Below are 26,775 nucleotides of genomic sequence, written 5' to 3'. Positions count from 1 at the left end.
ATTTTACTATCAGACTCCTGTTCATGCTTCATAGATTGTGCCACATTTTTGGAGAAGTGTTCAAAATAACAGTGTATGATAATGTACATTGTATTAATTACAGTTTGGGATTACCATATTTGCATGGTTATCTAGGAAAGTTACGCATCGTCATAAGTATTGCTGTTGAATATTGATTGGAAGTGAATGAGTTTATTACTGGTTTCCTCTATAGATGGTGTGCCCTGATAAAAGCAGTTACTTGTTATCTGATATCCATGTTATCTCCATAAAAGATCCATAATTTCATCTTTTTATAACGTCTTTTGGCAGTTTGGAAGATAAATGTTGAATAAATAAGTTGGGTCTTGCTGCAAATTGGAACAAAAACATCTCTTCTGTCTTTTAGTTTTAAATATTCCTGTTTCAAAGCAAAGCACAAAGGGTCTTTAATATTCTGTGATAGTAAATTTTGATTTTTTTTATTTATTTTCAAATTTGTGGTAATTTTATCCAATTAAAACTTTGGGTAATTTTATAAAATGCTTGATGAATTCACCAATGAAATATATTCAATATTTTTTACCCTTCCTTTACTGAGTTTAAGTAAAAGACTTGCAGTTCATTGAATCTGTAACAGTTCAAGTGTTTACATTTTGTATCCTGGTCTGAGACTGCATAGATGTTCAGACTGGGTCTATGTTTGAGGCTTTGACAAACCGATATTGCTGCAGGATTTAAGAACTCTTACCAGAAAAAAAATCAGAAAAAAATAAGTTTACATAATAGGTTGGAGGTTTTCTCCAGACTTGCTTTCTTATGTCTATAATAACTTATGGCAAAGCTTCCAGTGTCTTTCTTCACCAGTTTAGTGTAGTGTTGGTATAGAACCCACTGAAAATTTTTGTATTTTGAACTAATATAATTTCAAATCGGATGCAGATTCATTGGCAGGTTAATTGGACACCTGTTTCAGCTTAAGGTTTAATAATTTCGTCATCTGATATTATATTGATTTTCTTTGTTTCCTTAATTAGATTATTGGGGCAGAAAATGGCAATGAAAATCTATTGATAATCTACACCTCTTAGCAAAGAAGGGTTTAACAATGGATGCCATTTATAACCTTGTTCTTAATTGAAAAAACATGAAATTGATCTACAAGTGTTACTAATTGTTTCACTGATTTCATTAATGATTGAAATCTCTGCATCAAAGTAAAATGAAGCCTTTAATATTTGTTTAATGATTGCAGACTGATGAATTTCTTATAGTTTAGATGAAATTTAAACATTATAATTAAATTCCATATGATTCTGCTTATTGCAATTGAAGTACCTTGAACTTTGATTTGAATGACTCATAATTATATAGTCACAACATCTATGACTGAGGGGTTAATGTTGTTAACTCCAAAACACTTGCCCCTTCGTTTTGGTTTGAATCCATGAGTAAGGAGCTTTGGATTCTTTCATGTGAGGAAGTTTATAATCCAGGTAGCCTACAAAAACATAGGTTGTTCTACTCAACTCCAAGATTGTATCTGAAATAATGCAGGTAGGGAACCTTAGGTTTTCCTCCCCTAGTAATGCTTGAATTCACCATATGACCTTTGCAGTGTTGGTGTAAACTCTAACCCTGAAAAAAAAAATCAAGAAAGGTTAGCCTAGATTAAAGGGTGCCTTTACAGTAAATTGGGTGAAAGTTCCCTGATTTGGGAAAAATTATGTTCCTGACCTCTGTTTGGAACCAATAAGGAAATTTAAGGATTCTAGCTGTCCAGTTAGCATTAAGGAGGTTGGTACTTCTACTCAGCCTGCTCATGCTGGATATGTATAATGGGTAACCTGATTTTTTCCTCCACAAGGAGCCATAGATTTTTTTTTTTTGGTGTGACTTGAAACCCTACAAACCCTATGTAAAAAGATTTACAGGGTTACAGACTGTATCTACCACATCTGTGCCATTTGTCACATTGTCTGCACTATTTTGCTGTGCATTAAGTTCCTATTTTGAAATTTTCCCTAAAATTTGTGAATGGTTTTATATCCAGATTGAAAGATAGATCAAGTCTATTTTTCGATATTTAGCATGGTAAGGATCAAAATAAAGATATTTATGATATAAACCTAATTTGTTTCACATCAGAAATGCTAGACAAATTTGATATGGTAATTCAGGATTAGTCATGCATTTATTTCTGTTATGCATATTCATATAGATTTAGAATTTGCATTTTTGATCTCCAGTCTGTTTTTTTCCCAATATTTTTTTTTAAATTGGTAAATGCATGAAATCTTGAAAGGTGATTTTTTTCTGACAAATGTCTGAAATAATAATGTTGAGGGATGTGAAACATACTATAATCAATGTTTTTTTTTAAAGTTTGTTGTTTAAAAGGGGGGTTGTGATAATAAGAAGGGAATGAATTGTAGCATTAAAAATTAGAAAATTAATCCTGCAGTTGTGTTTTACATTTAAAATATATATCTGGAAAATGTGTTTGTAGAAAAGATTTCTTGTATGTCAAGCTCTGGGGAATAACACCTTTAGTGCAGTAATGAGTTAACTCATATCAAAATTTAATAGGAGTGAACCCATTCCTTGAAGCTTTTTTAATTTGCTCCCCAAAAAAATAAAATTAAAAAATAAAATTTGAAATAATATTTAAGGGAGTAAATGTGAAAGTTTAGAACACTTTTTCTTCAAAATTTAAACACTTCAGGTTGAACTTCGTGTTATATCAAAGTTTTGCGGTTTGACAGTAAACTAATTTTCCCTGCTCCCTATTTGCGGCTAGTTACTTGTTGACAGCATATTTTGACAGTTATTAAAATTTTTACAACATTTTAATAGTTCATGACTGCACTTCGCCAATATAAAGATACTTATTTAGATATTGTAATGCCGTATACAATATACATGTACCATAAAAAGAAATATTTCTTTAATGACTTGTGCAATAATATATTTTAGTATCTATTTTGATATTCAGTCATGCATTAACATTATAATTGGATAAATGTACTAGGCGTAGAGTAAACAAAGTTAAGAGATAGGTAATTCAGTTGTTATGTATCAGAAAATCATAATTTGCTACCTGAGCAAGGTGACCTGAGACATAAATAGATATTATTCAGCTTACTGTTTATTTTTATTATAGATTATAAATCAGTTCTTTAGGTCATAGGTCCAGTCTAGGGCATCCATGATGATCATGTGGTTAAAGGGTGTAAACTTCAAATCACTTGCCCCTTACTGACGTGGGTTCATATCCCATCAGGGACTTTAGATTCTCTGCATCTAGCTAACTGACAATCAGTGGTTCTACTCAGGTGCCTGGTTGTATCTGAAATAATGTATGGAGGGGCACCTGAGGTCTTCCTCCAAATAGTAAAGCTAGAAAGTGGCCATAAAACACTTAAAATATCTGTTTGACTTAAACTCCATTTAAATAAACAAAAACATTTAGGCCAGCCTGCACATCTGTTCTATTTGAGGTCCAGTAATGTTGGCTGCTTATTTCGATCCTTTTTGATGCCAAATGAAAGAAAGTCACAGACAAGGTTTGATTGAGTCTGTTGATTAATCAAAGACAATGACGAGTGCAACTTCTCGCGCCCCCTATAGTGTCGGCCTGAGCATTATTCGATAATATTTATTATTGATGACGTTTGTTACTAATAGAAAAATATATTTGTTTACATTATTGGAATATTACAGGAACATGTAGAAGAATATACAGGACAAAAGTTGAGTAATGTAGAGCCACACATATTTGCTATATCTGAAGCTGCGTTCCAGAAACTTAATGACAATAATAATGGAGCAGACGGTAAAACGAACCAGTCGTGTATCATCAGTGGAGAAAGCGGTGCCGGCAAGGTTTGTGCTGCCTCTGTAAAAGTTTTAATAGACGTTATCTGTAATTAAGTTTTACCCAACTAATCTGTAGGTACAAACTAACTTTTACTGTTACAGCTTCATGGTTCACTACCCGTCACAATAGAGTAGTCAACCGGTTTTGCTTACTTTCGAAGCTGTTACTGTAAAAGTTTGTTTGTATATACCTACATTATTAGCAGGGAAAAACTCATTTTAATATTCTTAATTCCGGAGTAAGTCTGTTATTATCATATTGAACATATATCATATTAACAAAATAAATATGATGGCTATAAATTGTGCTGCTTGCAGAAGATAGGTGGTTCTACTCAGTTGCCTTAGTGCTTGTGCCTGAAATAATGCATGATGGGCCACCTTAGGTCTGCCCTCACCAGAAAATCTGGAAAATTTTGGTACAACAAATTTAATCATATTTTGTTTTTAATGGCTCCAATACAAAAATAGTATAATTATGCTAATTAGGATTAAGAAGAAATGAAAGTCATCAGTTTAAAAATTGCTTGTGCAATTAATTATTTTGTGTTTTACATGCGGTTGTGTTCTATTGAACTGAAATATGTTATTGTTACAGAAATACAGTTAGCAAAGAAGAAGCCTGGTTTTGGAGCATCTGTGTTACTATTTTATCTATTATTATCATCTTTGAACATTTTAAACAATTATTTATAAGAATTTTCATCTTTAATATAAAAGCATAAATATTTGGGAAGTTCAGATTAAAATATGTTTTAGATATTTTGTCAATGATTTATGATTATATAGATTTGTTTGTATTACAGACAGAGAACACAAAGTTTATTCTACAGTATTTATGTTCCGTGACCAACCACACATCGTTCTGGGTAGAACAACAAATTCTAGAGGCTAACACAGTCCTTGAAGCTTTTTGGTAAGACAACTCCGTATGTGGAAAGAAGCACAAAAAACATATGAGCCGCGTCACAACAAAACCAACATAGTGGGTTTGCGACCAGCATGGATCCAGACCAGCCTGCACCTCCGCGCAGTCTGATCAGGATCCATGCTGTTCGCTTAACAACTCTATAACAAGTAGAGAAACTGATAGCGAACAGCATGGATCCTGATCAGACTGCGCGGATGCGCAGGCTGGTCTGGATCCATGCTGGTCGCAAACGCATTATGTTGGTTTTGTCATGACGTGGCTCATAAATTTACTATCAGGCATCAAGCTTGTAACATTATTTTCTTGTATTTTGCATGTGTATTTTATTATCAGGAAAACTATTTCTCTCTTTCTTTTTGTTTCAAATGGACATTTTTTTTCAAATCGTAAAGAGATTTTTACATATGATCTTCAATTATATAGAATAACAGCCCTTTCTTTAATTTATTGTATGAAAGAGTTTAATTTTTGCTGGCAAAAAAATATATTTAATACTGCATGCAGTGTAATACTATGTCCTGTTGGATTTTTTTATTTTGTTGATTTAAAACATAAACCTAGGCAAATCTTGATAATTGACTTACTTAGTACCAAAGCATGACAATTGTATAGTTTTCCATTTCCTACTCAAGTATTATATTGTGTTACCTCCTTCACTGAAGTATGCCCATCTAAGAGCATTTGTTTTAAAAAATTATTGAGTGCCCTATTATCTCACCATAGTAGGAGTTTCATTACAGTAATATATGAAACCATATCTTATAAGATCCTTGTCTTGTTTTAAAAGAACTACTAAATTTACATTATAGCTACAGTACCAAAAGTCCAAAAGTAGAAAATTTTCATATGAAAACTAAACCATTTCAAGATTGTATTCTTATATTCTTGAATTCTGTCGCCACTTTGTCTCTTTGATAGTGACCTATTGACCTAAAATGCAAACAAAAAATTCTTTGACATATCAGGACATATTAATGATAAGTGAACATTTTTCACAAATGTACCATGCTTAAAGTAACACACCTCCAGATTCACGCTAATTTTCATGAAAATTTTGAAAATGTATTTGAATGTATAACATTGTGAAATAACTAAAAGGAAGCAATTGACACATTATAAATGGCACTTACATCCCCATTAATTACCAAAAAGTGGTCAAAATATGCGTAAATGGCCCTTACTGCGTTAGTAATGCAGTAGAAATATAGTTGTAAATACAGAAAAATCAGTCATTAACCGCACATAGCATGTAAAATATTACTTTAATATTGAATTGTTTTACTTTTCCTTAAATCATAGTGCATATCTCTAGTTCGATTTTATTGAAATATTTTGACTCGTCTGGAGGCATGCAGCTTTAAAATTGTAAAATCCTCTGAAACATTCCTGAGTACTAACTGCATAGTATCCTTACCATACTAAACAATATGACAAATTGACCTGTTTATTTGACTGTTAATGTACATGTATATTTATATACATGTATTCATATCTCCATGTTCATATAACTCCCGATTGACTGGATTTTTATGGGAAGGATGTGTATTATTAACTACAAGTTGACCTGCTATTACTTCCTAATCGTGAACCGTCTGTATTTCAATGACCACCTTCCTGTTTGAACTTATCACTAGTAAGCGGTAGTTCCTGTGTATGCCACTATTTTCATCACGCCATACGTCAAGTGCATGCCTTAATCGATAAATCAAAATCTTGTTTTTCTCACGAAATGAAGGTGCATGTATTTACATTATTTTGTACCATTTCAATCATGAGTTAGTTAAATTTGTTTTGTATTCACCATTTCCCATGCTTAAATTTACTTAATAGACTTGGTATGAAAAGTTCAGTCATACAGTTATATTGTTGTTCTAATTAGTTCAGTATCAAAATGCTGGAGTTTGGTCAGATTGCCCAAATGTTTAGGTTAGCCCGACATCTAAACTAGTGACATGGGTCTGTTGATTATGGCCACTGGCACTTGAAGGAGTAAAATAGAAAAAGATAGAAACCTAAATCCTTTACCTGCTGAATTTCTGAAATGGACTTGTCTGACTTCCATTTTTGGGACTGATCATTATCAATATAAGGGATATCCAGATGAAAATTTGAAGTTGGTCAGCCAACAGTATTGAACAGTTGTCAGTCTGTTCCAATGTCTAGGCTGGCATGGCTCTGTACCAAATTGCAATGGCTAATCACTTTCTGGTTCCAGTTGGGTCTAGGTTAAAGAATGCCCAAAACAACATTTAATGGCATGCTCAGTTTGATACAGTCATACTGGCTTATTAAAGATCAATCCCTGTGTGACTGCATGAAGGGTTGCCTTTAAGGCTTGAGGCATTAGAATTCCAGCCACCGTTTATCCCATTCCCTGTGTAAGAGGTGACTAAATGGTTTGAATTAAGGGGAGTCTCTCCAGCAGGTGAGATAGTTTTGACCTCTGGTGTTGCTTTAAGTTTGTAACACCAGAGGTTAGCCAAATTCATCTTTCTGTTTCGGCGCCATATAACTTAAATTGTGTTGGTGCACCGGAAAACCAAACAAATTATTAAGGTCATTTATTTAATTCAACTTTTATGATGGAAGACATTTAAGCCTGCTTTATGACCATGTTTGTCCTTGTTCTGGTGATGTTGTGGTTGTTGTACTACAAAGTCTATAAACCAATATTTAGAATTTTACGTCTTTAATAATAATAAACGTATGTCACCAGTTATGATACCTCTACCATTGGTGCATTTGAAATGTGTACTTTTAAGTTAATTGTCCATATTATGTGGAAATGTTGTGGTGACAAAACTACAATATATTCATTGAACAAATTTTATATGAAATAATTAGTTACATAATTACAAATTATTGTTAATGAGTATGAAGTATGAAAATATAATTTGATTATTTGATTAACAAATTGGAGAATCAAAATTATTGATCAATAAAAAAAATACAATTAACCCTTAGACTTTTTCATCTTTCAATCTAGACTAAACTATCCATCACTTTTAGGGAAATTATCAAAATATTGTATTGACTGAATAGTGCAGACCAGGATCATAGGGCAGGTTAGTGCTGGCTGATACTTGTCTGCACTGCATGGTGCTCGGGTAAATTTAGCTTCTGTCCGCAGGCTAAGGGGGCAGGGGACATATTCGAATGATGGCCCCGGTCAAATTTTTTAATAACTCAGACATGGTGTTTTGAAGGTACTGATAACTTCTGATATTTCTCTGTCATTGTAATTCTTTCTTGTTTGTGTGTAGGAAATGAGATATATTTTTGGGTTTTTACCCGAAACTAAGCATTTTGGTAGCTTTGTATGTATTTCTGACTCTCCGAATGGAGGTGAAAAAAGTTAAAAATCAAGCTTTGACAGTTTGGCGCCAAACAAGTAAGAAATTTCAGATAAATTTTGTGAAAAATCTAAACGTATGACAGACACTTTATTTGTCATTTCTGAAAATGCCATAGCTTGCACTGCGTGTTACTGATATTTTTAAAGGAATCGGGCGGATTCTGGAGTATGCTGCACCTTCATGAAGATTGCCTATATTGGTACATTTTAGGTGTGATTTTGGCTGGGTGGGGGTAAATATAAATTGCTGTCAGTCATTTTTTGAAGGAGCAATGCATGCAAACTATTATTTTCTTCAATGTATGTCATATATCATTGAATAATGCTGTGCAACTGGTTATCTGCCTGTGAAACAGATTTTGAAATATTTGGAATTGTGTTTCTGGTCACACTGAAATACAAAATTTTTCATTTTTAGGTCCCCTGCCCCCTAAGGGGTTTCTTTTAATGTAAGATTAAATTGTAAACATGGATAGAAAAATAGAGTTAAGTCCTTATATATATAGTTATTAACTGTGTAGACTAAAGGTTTATTTGGTGCAGTACAGCTTCTGCAAAGCAACAGCCTTTTAGAGGGACAAATATTTTGGTTGTTATGGAGAGGTATTGTTCTAGAGAGGTGGAATTTAATGAGAATTCCTCCTTTGGGAAGAATTGGATACTGTTATAAAGAGGTTATTTCTTTAAAAGAGGGCCACTCTACAGAATATGCATTTAATTTAAGACCTTTACGTAGCTAACAATTGGAATATTAGGTCTTCATAATACATATACAAAACTTAAAAATGTATTACAGATGTTAAGCTGTTTTTTTTCTTTTTCGTTGTTGACCTGCTCTTATTAGAGTTAATCAGACTGTAACAGGTCTGTTGTTAAACAAAGCACCTGTACTCACTTACCAGAACCCTTGATAACATGTGCCCTCAATTAGATCATAGCTAAACATTTCTATGTTTACATATTGCATTTTTCAAGACCTGCATTCCTTTAATTCTTTTCTTAAATGTTTACAATATCATCCTTTTAGGATGTACTGGAATTTACAACATTCACACCAGTATTTATAATTGGTTTCAATCAGTTCTCAAACAGATTCCAGTTTGCTTACCTGTAAACAGTAGCAAGCCAGTTTTGGGCTTATCAGCATTGCAGAATGCTACTTCTCTTATCTGGTGGTAATGAAACTTATCTAGTTTTTGTTTTGGCCCAGTTTTCTACTTACCTTTATCCTTAATAATATCTATACAAATTTCTCTGTGAAGATGTTTTTTATAGACATTTTATCAGTATTTTTTTCTTTTTCATTGATATTCCCAACATCAGCCCTTTTACAGCTGTCTGTAGTTTTCAGTTATTTCGGTTTTGTTTGGTTTATGAAGATTGAAGAATTGATACTCAGAAATTTTTACCATTTCATATTGCAATAAGAAATTTACTCACCTTTACCTTCCTTCTGTTGCAGTATTTAATTGACATGACTTGCTAAAGATTTTTAACTGTTCCTTGTTGATATTACTCTTAGCCTGTCGGGGTGTGGGGGAGGTTAGAGGTGGGCAGCAATGGATTCTACCCATGCAGTCAGTGCAGACCAAGATCAGCCAGCATATCCGTGTTGTCTGATCATGGTCTGCATTATTCAGTATTTGTTTTGAAACTTTACCTAAAAATGATGAATGGTTAAGTCCAGATTGACCCATGGACAAGTTCATTTAGAGTGGTTTGCGATAGGGGATACAATGATGATGACTTTCATTTTGCTAACAGTAGGAAATAAGACTATATAGCTATAGTTGCAACCCTGTCATATTTTTAGCTTTTTGTCATTGAACCCCTTAAATTAACAATAGGCAGTTCCAAATTCAAAGGCTGGGCGAGCCCATTATATAAATTAAGGGGTATTATAGGTTGATATCTGGAAACTTATAATGAGGATTATAAATAATCTACTACAAACATTATAATGATTGTTGCATGCAGGTATGCATGTTAAAGTTCTGTTTCATCTGCAATCTTATCTCTATGTTATGTCTCCATTTTATTCTCTGCACCTACTGATCTGGTTTTCGTAAATTTACCCATATGTCAATATTCATGAAGTTTTTACATCCTGATTTTGATATAGAGATTTTTGTAATTTTTCCAGGTACATTCCTGACATTTAGAATTTGAAAACTGCATGAAGAGTTTATGATATTTTTTGAAAAAGAATTATCAGAGAATTAGATTTTGATCATGACTGATTACATAAATTTCATGAGTTTTACATGTTTTATCAAAAATGCTCCTGACTGGATTTTGATATTTTTAGCAATTTAGGCCGTTAGTAGGGTTTTAATTCCATGAAATTTCACTTTAAAATCATGACTCTTTGTTAGTCTGAGAGTTGTTATAAGTTATTTATAGCTCCATGAATAACCTGAAATAATGTGTTTTGTGTTCTGAAAATAGAGACTGAAGACGAATTCCATTTTAATGATTAGATTACAGTAATGAATGCCTGATTGTTTGTTCTTACCCAACCTATATGACTTCATTATTTGAGCCTTCAAGGCCCAAGCCTTGAATCAAGGGAATTTTGTAACACATATTTTGCCATGTCAGCGTGCTTGAAAATATTGTATGTTTATAGCAATTTTGATTTTTTGTCTCCATCTACTAAAAGTAAGTCTTAATTTACTTTCAGGGAACAGGCTGGTATTGATATAGATATTAAATGCCATAGAAATAACATAGCTTAATTGATGAATTTTGTTGAAAACGGTTGCATATATTTCTACTTTATTAATTATCTTATAGATGTGAGCATAATGCACTTTGTTGAATATAAATTTTGTATATACTTTCAGGAAATGCAAAGACTGTTAGAAATGATAATTCCAGCCGCTTCGGAAAATTTGTCCAGGTGTGCTTTGACACAAGTTGTCAGATCAAAGGCTGTATCGTGCAAGATTACCTTCTTGAACAATCGAGAATCACATTTCAATCAGCAAATGAGCGTAATTATCATGTATTTTACCAGTTCATCGCGGGTGCCGAGGCTTCGCCTGAAATCAAGGACCAATACAATGTGGGACCAGTCCAGTCATACGCATATCTTAACCAAAGTGGATGTTACACGTTGGACGGAGTTAATGATTCAATCATGTTTGACCGATTGCGATTAGCGTTAAATGTTTTAAATGTCTCGCAAGAAATGGTTGATGGTATATTCCGGATATTGTCCTCTATATTATGGCTAGGAAATCTTAAATTTCAAGATGTGGAAGGTGAAAAGAGTGAGTTAACGGAAAGTGATTTAGATATAGTAGGCTTAGTGTGCGAACTTCTTGGATTTAATCTCGATGGATTTATGGAGGCCTTATTGTTCCGTCAAATTCAGGTGCGCGGAACAGTTACCAGTATTCCTTTCAAACACCAAGAGGTAAGTCTGCTGAGCAAGCCATGCCAAGAAACAAAACAAAAAACTAAGAAATAGCCAAGAATTAATTAATCAATTAAAGATCTGTCATAAAAAATGCTGCAAATTCATTTAATTGTGTGGGCATGAAATTTTCGTGTTTTTTTTTTTTAATTTTGTTATAATTTTTTTTCAAAAAGGACATTTTCATGAGCTTTTATTTGTGGATTTTCTGCCTTTCACAAAAATGTAAAATGCATATAATATAAAACAGCGATAATGTTACAGCTCACAAAATAAATTTTGATTGGACCTAAATAAAAAATTGTGGATTGACATATCTACGAAAACCACTAAAACTTGTGCCCCATGAATACTAATGATTGAGCAGTACATGTTTTAAATAAAATAGTGAAGTCAATCGGTAACCTCAGACAAAAGTTCTCCAAGAAGGCAGTTTTTTTCTGTGTATGTAAATTTGTTAACCTTTTTGTATCTTTAAAAGAAACAGAATTCTCCTAGATAATTATTATCAAAGATCATGCAGACAAAAGAATATCCCTAAAGGATGGTTCCAGGTCTCAAATTTACATTCCATTATCATGTTAAACTAGTATCTTGTGTAGTATTTGAATATTTATTACTTCTACTTTCTTGTAACAGAAATTTTAGCTTTTGAAATATTTATAAAGCAACTCTAAAATAGCATTATTTAAGCAAGAGAGAAGAGTTCTTTGAAGCCTTCAGTTAACTAAGTTTATTTGGCAAGCCCTTTTCACATTTTGGGAATGCCACCAACTCCAGTGAAATTTGGAAAAATGCATCTTAAAGAGTTTGAATTGGGAATTTTAAAGTATAAAAGGAATAAAAGAGTAGTTGCTACACTGTATCAGTAGCCTTTGTATTCATATTTTCTAGAGTAGATGATTCTAAGGGATTCCCTTTTTCAATGAAAATAGTTTTTCAAAGTAAATAAACAACAACATTAAGGGATATTGACAATTGGGAATTTTATGCCTCTCTTTTGGAGAAAAGATTCATGTATTTTTTAGCTCGACTATTCGATAAGAATAAGTAGAGCTATTGCAGTCACCCGAGCGTCGGCGTCGGCGTAACCACTTATGTTAAAGTTTTTGTAATAGTTCAAATATTTTCAAAGTCCATTGACATATGGCTTTGAAACTTTGCACACTTCTTCACCATTATGACCCCAACCTGTAGACAGGAGGAGGTAACTCTATCAAGCATTTTGACAGAATTATGCCCCTTTTTCGACTTAGAATTTACGTCAAAGTTTTTGTAATAGTTCAAATATTTTCAAAGTCCATTGACATATGGCTTTGAAACTTTGCACACTTGTTCACCATCATGACCCCAACCTGTAGACAGGAGGAGGTAACTCTATCAAGCATTTTGACAGAATTATGCCCCTTTTTCGACTTAGAATTTACGTTTAAAGTTTTTGTAATAGTTCAAATATTTTCAAAGTCCATTGACATATGGGCTTTGAAACTTTGCACACTTGTTCACCAATCATGACCCCAACCTGTAGACAGGAGGAGGTAACTCTATCAAGCATTTTGACAGAATTATGCCCCTTTTTCGACTTAGAATTTACGTTAAAGTTTTTGTAATAGTTCAAATATTTTCAAAGTCCATTGACATATGGCTTTGAAACTTTGCAACACTTGTTCACCATCATGACCCAACCTGTAGACAGGAAGGAGGTAACTCTATCAAGCATTTTGACAGAATTATTGCCCCTTTTCGACTTAGAATTTACGTAAAGTTTTTGTAATAGTTCAAATATTTTCAAAGTCCATTGACATATGGCTTTGAAACTTTGCACACTTGTTCACCATCATGACCCAACCTGTAAACAGGAGGAGGTAACTGTATCAGGCATTTTTTTTACTATCAAGCACTAAGAATAGTCGAGCGTTGCTGTCCTACCGACAGCTCTTGTTTGGCATTGGGAAAGCTTCCATTTACTGGTAATAACTTTATAAGAGGGAAAAAAGGCCTGATTGGTTTATCTTTCAAATTGACTGTGTTTCAAATCATGAGTTATAAGGTAAACGAAATCCCCATACAAAATTTCCTTATGTACATTTCATGAAGTAAGGAAAATCAGTTTGCAGACCAGTCTTAGAATGGATGTAGCATTGCCATTGGCTAATATTTGAAAAAATGATTTCAAATTCGGCCAATAAAATGCAAGAAGTTTTAGACTGGTCCACAAAATCTAATTTAGCAAGCTTTCAATATGTATTAGCTAAAATTGACTTGTTAAATTTACTTAATGGAATACATTTCTTTTTCATTGATAAATCTATAAAAATAAATGGAATGTTTGATAAAGATTCATTATGATAAAGTGGAAGCTCTGCAGGAAAAATTTCCAACATTTTATGTACTTGACAGTCATCTTGATGTGCATGCATTCAGGAGTCAATGAGATTCAAAGTTTCTGATTGCCTACAAAGCTTGTAATGCCAATTCTCTATCCATATATCCATGGGAAAGATTCTGATCAAATCTATGTGTATGATAGATTGAAGAGCTAGGGGGATTTATACTGATAAGATTCAATCACATTTTCATATTACCCTCTCGCCATTCCTGTGATGAGATATAAAACATCAACAGTGCAACAAAATACGTTTGATTCAGAATCAGTATCTTCTCAGATGTTTTTGTCCTAAACATATCTTTACAATTTTCAGCAACATTTTCATATAAACTGACAAGTTGGGACATTGTTGTGGTGAGTTCTTGACCCCTTATCCTGTCAAAAACATTCATCATTTTAAGGGAGAATTTGAAAAGTTTAAAATTTTATGTACTCACTCAGAATAGAAAACAAAGCAAACCATGATCAAATGGCAGGAATGACCAAGCTGATCTTGGTCTGTTCTCGTCCTGTAGGTGTATTTTTGTACCCCCAAGCAAACTTAGGGTAACCCTAAAATTTCAAATTTTAAAAAATCTGCATATTACTATCTAAAGGTATATATATTCTAACAGAATAGAAATAAAACCTGCAGCTTTTAATACTGGGTATTTACTTTAACTCATGATTGGTGATTTTAACCACAGGGGTTTCAACTTTAATGATCTGCTGATAAGAATCAAAGAGAAAACAATACTCTAAGACTTTCACATGGTTTTAAGTTTGAGCCAAATTTATAGGCTTATAACAAATTTGGTCATTTAAAATGATTTATTTTAGGCCTATTTCAGTCAATCAATATTTGGTTCCCCAAGGAACAAATTTTATCTTTGATTCCCAATTTCTAGAGAAAAAATCACTCTTGAAGCATCCAAAAGATAATTATCTACTGGGTAAATTGTAAGAAAGAGAAAGAAGTTGTCTTAAAGTAAACTTATTCTTGCTCAGTATGATTCAAATCAGTGAGATAAATGTTTTAAAAAGCAACTTTATTTGACATGAAGATAATTATAAAAGAGACAGATAAATGAATATATTGAATTGGGTAAAACATTTAATACTGAAATCATGTCAAAGGATTGAGAATGTATTGTTATGAAAACATAATGATTTATGTAATCTTCACTATGCTTTCTTTCTAAAATGGACCTGCCTAGTTTTGAATTTGGGACGGTTCATTGTTATTTCGAGGGATATTAAAATGCGAAATTTTAAAGCAGCCAACAGTATGGAATAAGAATCGAGCATTTCTACATTGTTGGCATAGGCAAACCATAACAGCTCTGATAGCTTTTGAAAGGTTTAATTATCATATTCCATGAAAATTAAAGTTTTCAATGTAAATATGCATGAAATTATCATTGGCTAATTGATACTCTTATTCACCTTATATCGACTTTGAAGCTATTATATTATTATTTATTTCAGGCCTGTGAAAATCGCCATGCAATGGCAAAGTGCCTTTATTCCAGAACATTTGCCTGGTTGGTGGATGCCGTGAACAAATGTACGAACCCTGGTCAACATCAGTTGAGATTCATAGGAATTCTAGACATATTTGGTTTTGAAAATTTCCAGGTAATTGAAATAGATAAGAATTAATCTTTTAACAGTTAAAACCACTTTGTGTGTATATCTGTCTGAAATCATGCAGCTGGGTTTCTCCTGATTTTATTCTATTGATAGAGTATAAATCATCATGTATATAAATAATTGGCAGTTGATTATCTTTTATCATTTATCTAATGAATTTTCTTGTCCAGGCATACCCCTAATCATTTTATTTATTGCACATTAATACATCAATATTCCCATTATGATGCCTTTAAAGGTTTTGCTTGGTCATAGGTAAAAGAACAAAGTACAAATGGCCAATAGTCATGATTTAGCCCATTTTGTTTTAAACAAGGAAAACAATCTAGGAAGAGGGGGGCTGCAACAGAAAAATTGTGCATTTCAATCAACAAATACTTTAATAAAATTCACATACTGGTTTGTTAACCTTATTATGCAAAGAGATGAATAACCATTATTTTATTGCAACATGATTCTTTTTTTTTTTTCTTTCAACATAAAAAAAAAACAGGCATACAAAGTTTAGACCAATAAGCCAAAAGTTATCATTATGTTAAAGAAAAAACTTTGTGTTGCTAATTTGGCAAACATTTCCTGGTGTCTGTATCAGAGATAACCTCATTAAAGCCTGATTGGCTTACAAACATTGTGCTTCAGACATATCCCCTATCTTTCCAATACATTGCTCATTCAAATCACTGACTGTGTAATTCTGACAGTTTTTGTTAAGCCTACTTGAACAAAAGAGTAGATTTATTGCAAAGGTCATACAATGCTTGATTAGGACAACCAGTCTCAAATGCTAGAGTCTGATTGGTTGTTTGGAAAAATGCATTTTAATCTGACCAATGGGATAGCAGTATACCTAGACTGGTTCCAAATTCCTATAAGTAGCACCTTTAATGTGCCTTTGACTATTCTTTGACAGCATTTTTTTTGCTTAAATACACACCAAATATAGGCCTTTTTCCAGCCAGTTTCTTTTTATGCCACCGCAGCATCTGCGATGCGGTGGCATATAGCGATTCACCTGTGTGTGTGTTTGTTTGTGTGTGTGTGTGTGTGTTATATAGATTATATAGTGAACTTCAAAGATCTTCTTGTGAAAAACCACTAGTCCAATTTCAACCAAACTTGGCAGGATTGATCCTTGGGTGAAGGGCTTCCAAAGTTGTTCAAAGAATTTCATTCCATGCAGAAATCTGGTTGCCATGGCAACCAAAAGGAATTATAAGAATAAATTTAAAAAATCTTCTTGTAAAGACCCAAAAGGCCTAGAGCTTAGATATTTTGCATAAAGCATTGTCTGGTAGACCTCTACTAAGATTGTTCAAATTATAGCCCTGGGGTCAAAATCGGCCCCGCCCCAGGGGTCATTGATTTTCACTATATGTACATATAGTAAAAACTTTAAATACCTTCTTGTAAAGACCCAAAAGGCCTAGAGCTTAGATATTTTTGGGTGAAGGGCTTCCAAAGTTGTTCAAAGAATTTCATTCCATGCAGAAATCTGGTTGCCATGGCAACCAAAAGGAATTATAAGAATAAATTTAAAAAATCTTCTTGTAAAGACCCAAAAGGCCTAGAGCTTAGATATTTTGCATAAGGCATTGTCTGGTAGACCTCTACCAAGATTGTTCAAATTATAGCCCTGGGGTCAAAATCGGCCCCGCCCCGGGGGTCATTGATTTTCACTATATGTACATATAGTAAAAACTTTAAATACCTTCTTGTAAAGACCCAAAAGGCCTAGAGCTTAGATATTTTGCATAAGGCATTGTCTAGTAGACCTCTACCCAGATTGTTCAAATTATAGCCCTGGGGTCAAAATCGGCCCCACCCCGGGGGTCAAAATCGGCCCCACCCCGGGGGTCATTGGTTTTTCTTATATGTATTTAGTAAAAACTTATAGTAAAAACTTAAAAAAAAAATTCTAGCAATTGACAAAAGCTAGAGGTTAGATATTTTGCATGAAACATTGTGAAGTGAACCTCTAGCAAGAGTGTTCAAATTATAGCCCTGGGGTCAAAATTGCCCCCGCCCCCGGGGGTCATTGATTTTCAATATATACATATGGTCAAAAATCTTACTGTCTGAAGGTACAAGGCTTAGAGCTTTAATATTTGTTAAATGATATCATCGATAGGTACTCACCCTAAGTTGTTCAAATTTTGCCTCTAGTGTCAAAATTAGCCCCGCCCCGGGGGCCATAGGTTTTCCTTATATGTATCATCTTTTCTAAATTTACAAAGGCTAAAGTTAAGATATTTTGCATGAAACATTGTGTAGTGAACAAAATTGTACAAATTAAAGCCCAGGGGTCAAAATTGGCACAGGGGTCAATGATTTTCACTATGTACATATAGTAAAAAAAAAACTTCTTGTCTGAAGGTACAAGGCTTAGAGCTTTGATATTTGGTATATAATATCATCTATGGGTCCTCTACTAAAGTTGTTTTAATTATGCCCCTAGTGTTTATAATTGCCCTGACCCAGAGGCGATACTTTTCCTTATATGTATAAAGTAAAAACTTGAAAACTTCTTCTCTGAATTGACAAAGACTAGAGGTTAAATATATGGCATGAGACTTTATGAGGCTTGAACCTCTACCAGGATTGTTCAAATTATAGCCCTGGGGTCAAAATTGGTTCCACTCCAGGGGTCATTGATTTTCATTTTGTACATATAGTAAAAAAAAAATATTTTTGTCTGAAGGTACAAGGCATAGAGCTTTGATGTTTGCTATATAATATCATCTATAGGTCCTCTACCAAAGTTGTTCAAATTTTTGGTGTCAAAATTGGCCCTGCCGGGGGGCAGTGATTCTCATTATGTACACATAGTAAAAACAGAAAATAAAACAAATGTTTTCTGAATGGGAGAAAGCTACAGATTAGATATTTGATTTGAAATGTTGTTTGGTGGACCTGTATCAAGATTGTTTTGAATTAAACCCTTGGGTCAAAATTTTGCCTTGCCCAAGGGGAAAGTGACCTACTTTCTTGTCCTTTGATGTACAGCAATGGAATTTTGACCATATGCACAGTTTAAGTTGTAATTCAGGTGACCTAGATTTTGATGATGTGACCTACTTTCTTGTCCTTTGATGTACAGCTATGAAATTTGAACCATGTGCACAGATTTAGATGTAAAGTGAACTTTGATATCAGCTGACCTAGATTTTGACAAAGTGTCTTACTGTGTTGTCCTTTGATGTAGTCATGAAATTTAGGCTGTGTGAAATATGACCTTCACCACCAAATTCACCAGACTCAAGGGCATTGATATATTTCTACTCTGATCTTTTATTGGATTAACAATAGATTTAACCACTAATCTGATGATAAGAATTAAATAGGTCAGGGATCTATGCATTATGACAATCTTCAGTCATATAGAAAAAAAATAAATCTGTTCCTACACTACTATTTAGTGTTGTATTAATGCGGTGGCATAGCATTTTTCTCAAATGCAATCTTGTTTCAAAACTGTTAAAAATTTGATTTTCCCCTAAAATCTTTGAAGATTTTACAAACCATTTTTTACAAAATGTGCGAAGTACAACCTATGCAGAGGAAGCATCATACTTTGGAGGACAACTATTTTAGTTGTTGCTGAGATGTACTGCAAAAGATAAATTTAGTGTGAAGTCTTACTTTCACAAGAATGGATATTGTTATTGCTCTACAGGGGGTCACTCTTCAGAGGTTATACTGTATTATCATCTAAATAAGTAAAATGTTTAAATAGGTTTGTTAAGTTTTCCCTATTCTCCTATATTACAGCACTGAAATTTAAAGAATTAATTATTGGTTTTTGCAAAAAAAAAATTAAAATAAAAATGGCTTTATAAAGAAAGCAAATGGTAATTGATGGTCATGTATGTAGTTTACGATAATAATTATAACAGAAATATTTTATACAATTGAGTATGTACATGTTTATATATACTTGAATACTTAAATACTTTAATCATTATATTTCAAAGATGTGCTCAAGTAGTTTCAGAAGTGGAGAGCATTCTGTTTGAAGTAGAACATACAATTGTAACACAATTGCTGCTAAAATCGTTGTATTTAAGGAGGCTTTCAAGAGAGTTCTTAAGATAATTCTTGACCTTTTATGTTTTTAATTTTCATGACATAAAAACTTGATAATTGCCTTAAATGTTTTTTTGCCATAAAGGAAATTTTATATGAGAATTTGAATAGTATGGGAATAAGATAGCAAATGAATTCATGGAATTCTTGATGGTTGTGTTATTAATTCAGTGAAATTTAATCCAACTTCTTATCAATATTATCTTCATCATAATATGATGCTTACCTCACTAATTATCTGAAATGGACTTGTCCATCTTAAAATCTGGACAAAACATGATTCATCATTTTTAGGGAAAAATTTCAAAATTAGTATTGACTGAATAGCAAACTTGCGTTTTATAATATAAAACGTTCAGTTTATATAAAATCTGTTCTATTAAGATTTGAAACCTGAAAATTTGAAAAATCCTCGTTGGTGATTGGCTTAAAAAAATTGGCGAGCACTAAATCTGATTGGCTAATTGTTTAAGGGCAAATTTGAATTTGTCCAATGAGATTTTTTCACTTTTAGACTGGCTCCCACATTGAAATTTTCTTGTTCTTGAACCTAGACTGTATGTAATTTTACTAATTAGATTTTCAGAGACATGATTTGTAACAATTCTGACAGCTTATTTTCATTTAGATTTCTGACAAAGTAATTATCAAACCTGTTGGTGGTTATGGTAACATGCAATATTTCCCAGATGTATCATTGTACTTTATACTGGCAAACTGTTTAACAAGTAATATATACATACAGTCTGTGACCTTGCTCTGAATTTGCACTAAAGTGTAAGCTTCAATTTCAACAAAGTTTGAGTAATGTTAATTTTTTTAGTAAAAACTTTTTTTCTGTTAAGTGAAATTTGAAAGTGACATTATGTTCATTTTTTCCATTTTTAAGTTGAGCTGAATTGACTTTATATTTCAAAAGAATGACTGTTATTTTATGGTGATTGATCAACAGTTAATATTGGAAGATGTTTAGGATAATAAGCTATAAAAAACTGCCCCTCTCTTTTCAAAAATTGAGCATTTATACATGTTATTTGAAGAAATTTCTGTGGGCCATGTGAGTTGTTAATTATCATTCATACAGAGTAAATTATAATATACTTATTTTGACTTTTACTTTTTCAATCTAATAACAATCCATCCGTTTACATTACACTGTACATGCTTACTTGTTTTGTGTACTGTAACTTTTGGAAAGGTTTGGGTAGGTTTGTTGTTTTGTTTGTTTGACAAATTTACATAGGCCAGTATAAATATTACAAATGGTCCTGATTTACAAATTCAGATAATTTTGAAGAAAAATTATTCCTCATTACATATCATGAACTCAGCTATACATAGGATATGGGGAAATTATTGTTGATCTCTGACATTATGTACCCATAAATAAAACAACAAGGAACTGTTCATTACCATGTGAAAGGAATTCTAGAAACATTTTTCACACTTGGTCTGCATGAAACTAGTTTCATCACAAATTCATGGATTCACCTTTTCCCTATAGTATAACTCACAGCTGGTTTATCGCTAAGATGTTTATTCCATACAAGAGAGTCTGTTTATGTTATTATGTATGTTTATACACCACTCATAGTGTTATTATAAGCCCTATCTATTATGTTTGATTGACTTCTTTTCTATGTTGAAACTATAGGTAATTTATTTCAATTTTCCCAGGTAGGTCTTAATGTGGAATATGTGAGGTATTTAATGCTCCAATTTTTAGTTATCAGTTATCGAAGAGAACTTCCTTCTGTGAGAATTTTCATTCACGTCATTTAGTGCAAAAAGAAACTTTTAAAAGTTTTAAAGATATGAATTTGTTACATATACTTTGAACTGCCAAAATTTTTTCCAGCTTTTGCATAGAGACCTGCCACCTATACATTTATGTTAGTTCGAATGAGCACAAAATAGGGTCCTGTCTGCCCTATAAATTGAAATATAGTGGTGTTTAAGATAAACATGCAGGTCAGCTAGAGCACATATTTCCAGGAAATAATGTCATGCCCAGTGCACTATGGTAATTATATGCACAATCAGGGAAAAAATGTGGAAAAAAATGAAGTAATCCTTGAAAGTGTCTGTGCATAATCATAAGTTATAATCTATAAGTGTTTCTCCCTGTATTTGAATATTTAAGTCTTCAAAAAGTGTAACGTTTTGGCAAGAAAAGACATGTGACACACACCTGCTCAAAAAACGTGTGTTAACATTTTTAATTTTATAGAAATTGCATGGAAACACATTTTTAATTGGACCTAGCAATGTCCAAAATTTGTCCTTTACCTGTTGATCTTAATGTATTATGCCATGTAAATGCTTCAATGTTTGGGTCATATCCAAATATGGGACATATTTATCTACTTAATCTACTTAAACAAAAAGGTTCCACCTAAAATCACAGTTTTTGTTTTTTGCTAGAATTAAAGATGAAAGGATATGGTTGCTAATTGTAATCATATTGTACTAATTTCTGTTTAATTGATTAGAAGCTTCTAGATATTGAAAACAAGGAAGAAAAGTCAAAGTTGGCTGTCCTATATTCAAATATCAGGAAAAGTTCAAAAGATAATTGTTTGGTATAAAATCTTATAAAATTTGTAATAAAAATTTTTATTTTCACTTTTCAATAACTTTCAGTTTTCCTTGTGACTGTATACTAAACTCTGTTATGACTTACAAAGAGAACAATAACAACAAAATCTCCTTTTTTGCTGATTCACAGATTAATATAAGGAAGATTTTTAATCATGGGTTCAACAGTTTTGAAAATATGACTAAAAAAAAGAACAATCAGCATATCAATGTTCAAATTGTTTGTTTGTAGTCTTTTTGTTTTTTGATGAAAGGGAAGAAAAATACCGAAACGGGCCCAGCTGTAAGGGAAATAAAGACTTAGGAATCAAAAGTTTTTTCCCATTCTTTGTCTATCAAAAACACGCATTTTATTCTGATTCATGCACACTGTAAGTTAAGGACTTTTTTTGGTGAAAAAGAGTCTGCATCAAACATTTTCAGCAAAAAAAGTAGTCCAAAGAAATCTATGATTGTATTATTACTCAGCTCTATGCTTATTCATAACAGTTTTACTGTCTTAGTTTGAACTTGCCCTATTTTGGTAGATACGAAATAACGAGTAATACACGTCAACACCAGAGCAAGTTTACAATATTTGCCCTATTTTGGTTATGTTGGTTATGATTTTGGGATTTTCCATTGTTCGCATAAGGGATCAAAATGCTGAAATTGAGCTGCCTATGAAAATAATCATCTCTTTATAGAATCACCCCTTCTTTCTCTAGTCTCAAACTGTATTACAAGTTAAACTGACATCAGCTTGACATATTACAAGAGTGGTCACAAGTAGTCCAGACATGCCATATATGAACATTGAGTTTAATAATAGATGGAGATATTATTACTGACAGTAATGTAGAAAAGCTTTCATGAACAATCTTGGATGCTCTTAGTGCAGTATAGCACCTTGGCAGGGTGTTACATAATAAAAGAAGTCTGGAAGAGGTTGGCAATTTGTTTTAAGCACATTTGAGTTTTACATATGCTCTTTCCAGGGGTGTTTTACTTAATTCCAGAGGTGTTTCTGGATTGATGAAATTGCATAATCAACAGGCAGGCATTGCTGTTAGCAGCATGTTTATTGCAGATTTTAATGCTAAATAACAAGCTCACAAAGTGCTCAACTTTATACCTTCTTATTTTCAAGATTCCTTTCTAAGAATCCATTTAACTTGTGTTGTTTAGTATGGAAACAGTGAAATAGGGTATGTCTGAGACAGTAATTTTGAAAGTAAAATGCCTCTTTGGCAGGGAGTGGGCCGTGGAAAACATGCTTCCCTTGTGACTTTTTTTTATACTTTTAGTTAGTTTAAACATATTTATTAAAGCTCAATTGCGAAACATGTTCTTGCAACTTATATTAATCACTTTTTAGTCACCTTTCTGTAACTAAGCAGTGCTGGTGTCATATGAATAAACATGGTTATGACCCAAGTAGGGCTCAAACCCTTGATCCCTGGGTTGAGAGGCAGACACTTTAACCACAAGGCCACCACTTCCCTTTTAGTTTTTCTTGTAAATAAAAGTGTAAAGGCAGTGTGATCAGTGTTAGATAAAGCTGTTAATATATCAATGAGTTTTGCTATGTTACTGTCTGATTTATGACCACTGTAAACCATTTCAAGAGATTGGGCTTCTTGAAGGATTGCAACTTATCTTTTATAAGGCATGGTCACAGGAGGCTCTGGCAATCCTTAATATATAAACAGAGTATGAAGGAACTATTTTATGTGCAAGGTTACTATATAATAGAGCAAGAGATTTTTTAAATTTCTTGGGAACTTGTATTTAAATTCCTTGAGGAAGAAATTTTACTTATGTTTAGCTTAAATAATTTTGTAATGTTTGGGGCGTAGTAAGACAGGATTGGATATTTACTTCTTAGAATTAGTGGACATAAGGAAGAGGTGTTGTTGTTGTTATATTAAGTGTTTTGTAAATCAGTATTTTTAAGATTCTTCATATAAGTTAAATACATGTAATATAAGTCCAATAAAAGTAAATACATATGTATTTTCTATGGGTCCTTTTGGCTTTAATAGTTTTGCTTTAACTAAACTTATTGATTTAAGTTACACTTTCATGATAACATACAAAGAAAATGAAATATTTCCAAATAGATTTTTGTTTTTTAATAAAAAGAGTAAAACTCAACCAACTAATATAAACACAGAAACCAAGATTTTTTAATTTTGCCCCAAATTATTGTTTGTTATGATTTTAGGCATAGTGGTGCTATAAACTAGAAGCAAGTGCTCACAGGAAGTGTTGAGTTAAGTAGGGGATGTTGAACAAGTGCTTGTATAATTGGAGATGGCAGTATCTTAGGACAGATCGTACATGATTTATGTCTCTGTCTAATGAAAGTGGCACTTATAATATTCTTCTGCTGTTTTCAATATGGTAATTGTTGAGTTGAAGACTGAAGTTTATATAATCAGTGTTAACTGAGTGCAGGAAGGTTTGTTTCTTTTATTCCAGAGGCTGTTGACTATTGTGTCTATGTTACATATGTAACTGCCAGACAGATGTGACAAATTTAAGACCAATAAAGTGGTATAGAATGGTAGAAAATACATAGATTGGACAGTAAAGTGAAAGAAATACTGCTTGCTTGCCTAATTAATCAGCATTTTACAGCATTACATCTTCAATAATCTTGTCTGGTCTATCACAGATAAAGCAGTTAACAAGTTGTTGATGCATTCAATACTATTGTACTTCTTCTGGTAACGCCCCCCCCCCCCCCCCCCCCCCCCCCCCCCGCCCCCTGGAAAGGCCAATGGTTTTCAATTTCCCACAAGACAATTTTTATGACAATATGTGCTGTAAAAATGTAGCACAATTAAATTTTCATGCACCAGTTGAATAATAGATAAGAGTGGAGGTGGAGGCGGGGCTGACTTAACTGGTTGTAACATCTTTAATAAGCAAAAGTCTTTCTACCTAAATGCAAAATATGTTTTCATAAGAATACATGTAACATTGCATGACCTTGACCTTCAAGGTCAAATTTTCAAAATTTAAGAAATTTCACTTAAATTTTGTAATCTTTTTACAGATTTGGGATGAGAGACCCAACAAACAGATCTAAAAAATTAACATAAACCAATATTGACGGGTAGTTTGTAAAGGTGTTCTCTTTTCTCAAGAACCAAATTGTAACCCTTGTCCCCTTACACATTTAAGAACAGTGCTTTGTGAGTTACAGGGTAAAGAAGCTTTTATCTTTCATATTGCCCTATTCTATGTGGTCAATGTGATGGTTTGTGTCACCGCCAAATTAGCTGGGAATATTTCCAAATGGCAGTGTAGGATATTTAGTAGGGATTTTTTATTCAACATGATTGGTCCTGCAGGGTGGGGCATTTTACCCGATGTTTGATTACCCAAAGGTCAAAAGTCCCGGCTATTTTGTCACAGGGCCACAAATGACACTGTATTGTAATTGATGATGTCTCATTGTTGGACATAATTTAAAGGTTTGACAGTATCTAAAAGAAAAATTTCAAGTCCATGAAATATCAAAAAAGTACATATCTTACACCGCATTCTGCCAATGTTTTATTTTGACTGATCATCGAGGTATATTTGAAAAAGTTGCCTTTAATTTTTGTTTTGTCTTTTGAAAGATATATTGCCAATATGAGGAAGTTAATTACAGGTTTATATTTACCTTTATTAGGTAAAATGATATGTTAACATTACTTGTTTTAGGATAGCCTGATTTTATAGATAATGATTAGATTGATAAATTAGTCTAAACATATACACATGTACCTGCTTTGTCTTTCTAATTAAGGTTTGATATAATGATTGAAATAGTGCAGAAGCGAAATGACTTGTAAGGCGACAGGAGATGGTTTGCATCTGAAATAAAGCTCTGAGGTACTTGATGCTTTCCTCCTCAAGCAAAGCTGGTAGATCGTCATGACCATTACAGTGTTGTTTTGACTAAAAATATACCTACCCTCCCCCTGTCCCCCCCCCCCCCCCCACCACACACAAATATCTTGGGGCTTCAACTTGTGAACAATCCCCCCCCCACACACACACCCAAATCTTGAGGATTCTTTCAGTACTTGAACTTGTGATCACGAGATCCAAAGACCTAAATTAAAAATGCACTCATATCAATTATTAGGCAAGGTGGGGCTATAAGTTAGAACAAGTGATTTATCTTTTAGTATTCATAAACAATTGCTAAGATGTTTTTTTGTTTTTGTGTGCATTAAAGGCAAGTAAGGCAACTATAATTGGGGATTCTTGAGTTTGAAGCACTTGGGTTATTTATGGTCTGATAGTATATTATAACCTCTGTGGTTGTAAAAAGGATATACTTAACATTCTTGTGTAAAAAAAATGCAATATAGACACAATAGCACAACTAATATACTCAAATGAGTATTTTTAAATGATTTATTTTATTGTAAATAGCCTGTGGTAATTTCTTATTGCACTGCTTAAAGTGTCATTAACATATTACAATAATAATAATAATAAATCAACACAATGATGAAATATAA

General features: G+C 32.9%; 1 protein-coding gene across 1 annotated transcript in view; it reads left to right on the top strand.

Annotated features, from left to right (window-relative positions):
* The window catches only part of LOC132731255 (myosin-I heavy chain-like), a 138,261-nt gene that overhangs the window by 16,130 nt on the left and 95,356 nt on the right, over positions 1-26,775 (top strand). Inside the window, 4 exon segments of the mRNA XM_060717414.1 lie at positions 3,703-3,864; positions 4,665-4,772; positions 10,990-11,565; positions 15,422-15,571. Coding sequence (XP_060573397.1) covers positions 3,703-3,864; positions 4,665-4,772; positions 10,990-11,565; positions 15,422-15,571 — 996 coding nt within the window.

The sequence above is a fragment of the Ruditapes philippinarum genome, unplaced genomic scaffold (genome assembly GCF_026571515.1).
Source record: "Ruditapes philippinarum isolate M1 unplaced genomic scaffold, ASM2657151v2 ctg124_1_1_1_1, whole genome shotgun sequence".
Taxonomy (NCBI): Eukaryota; Metazoa; Mollusca; class Bivalvia; order Venerida; family Veneridae; genus Ruditapes; species Ruditapes philippinarum.
The sequence above is the reverse complement of the archived record's forward strand: the minus strand, read 5'-3'. Positions and strand labels throughout refer to the sequence as shown.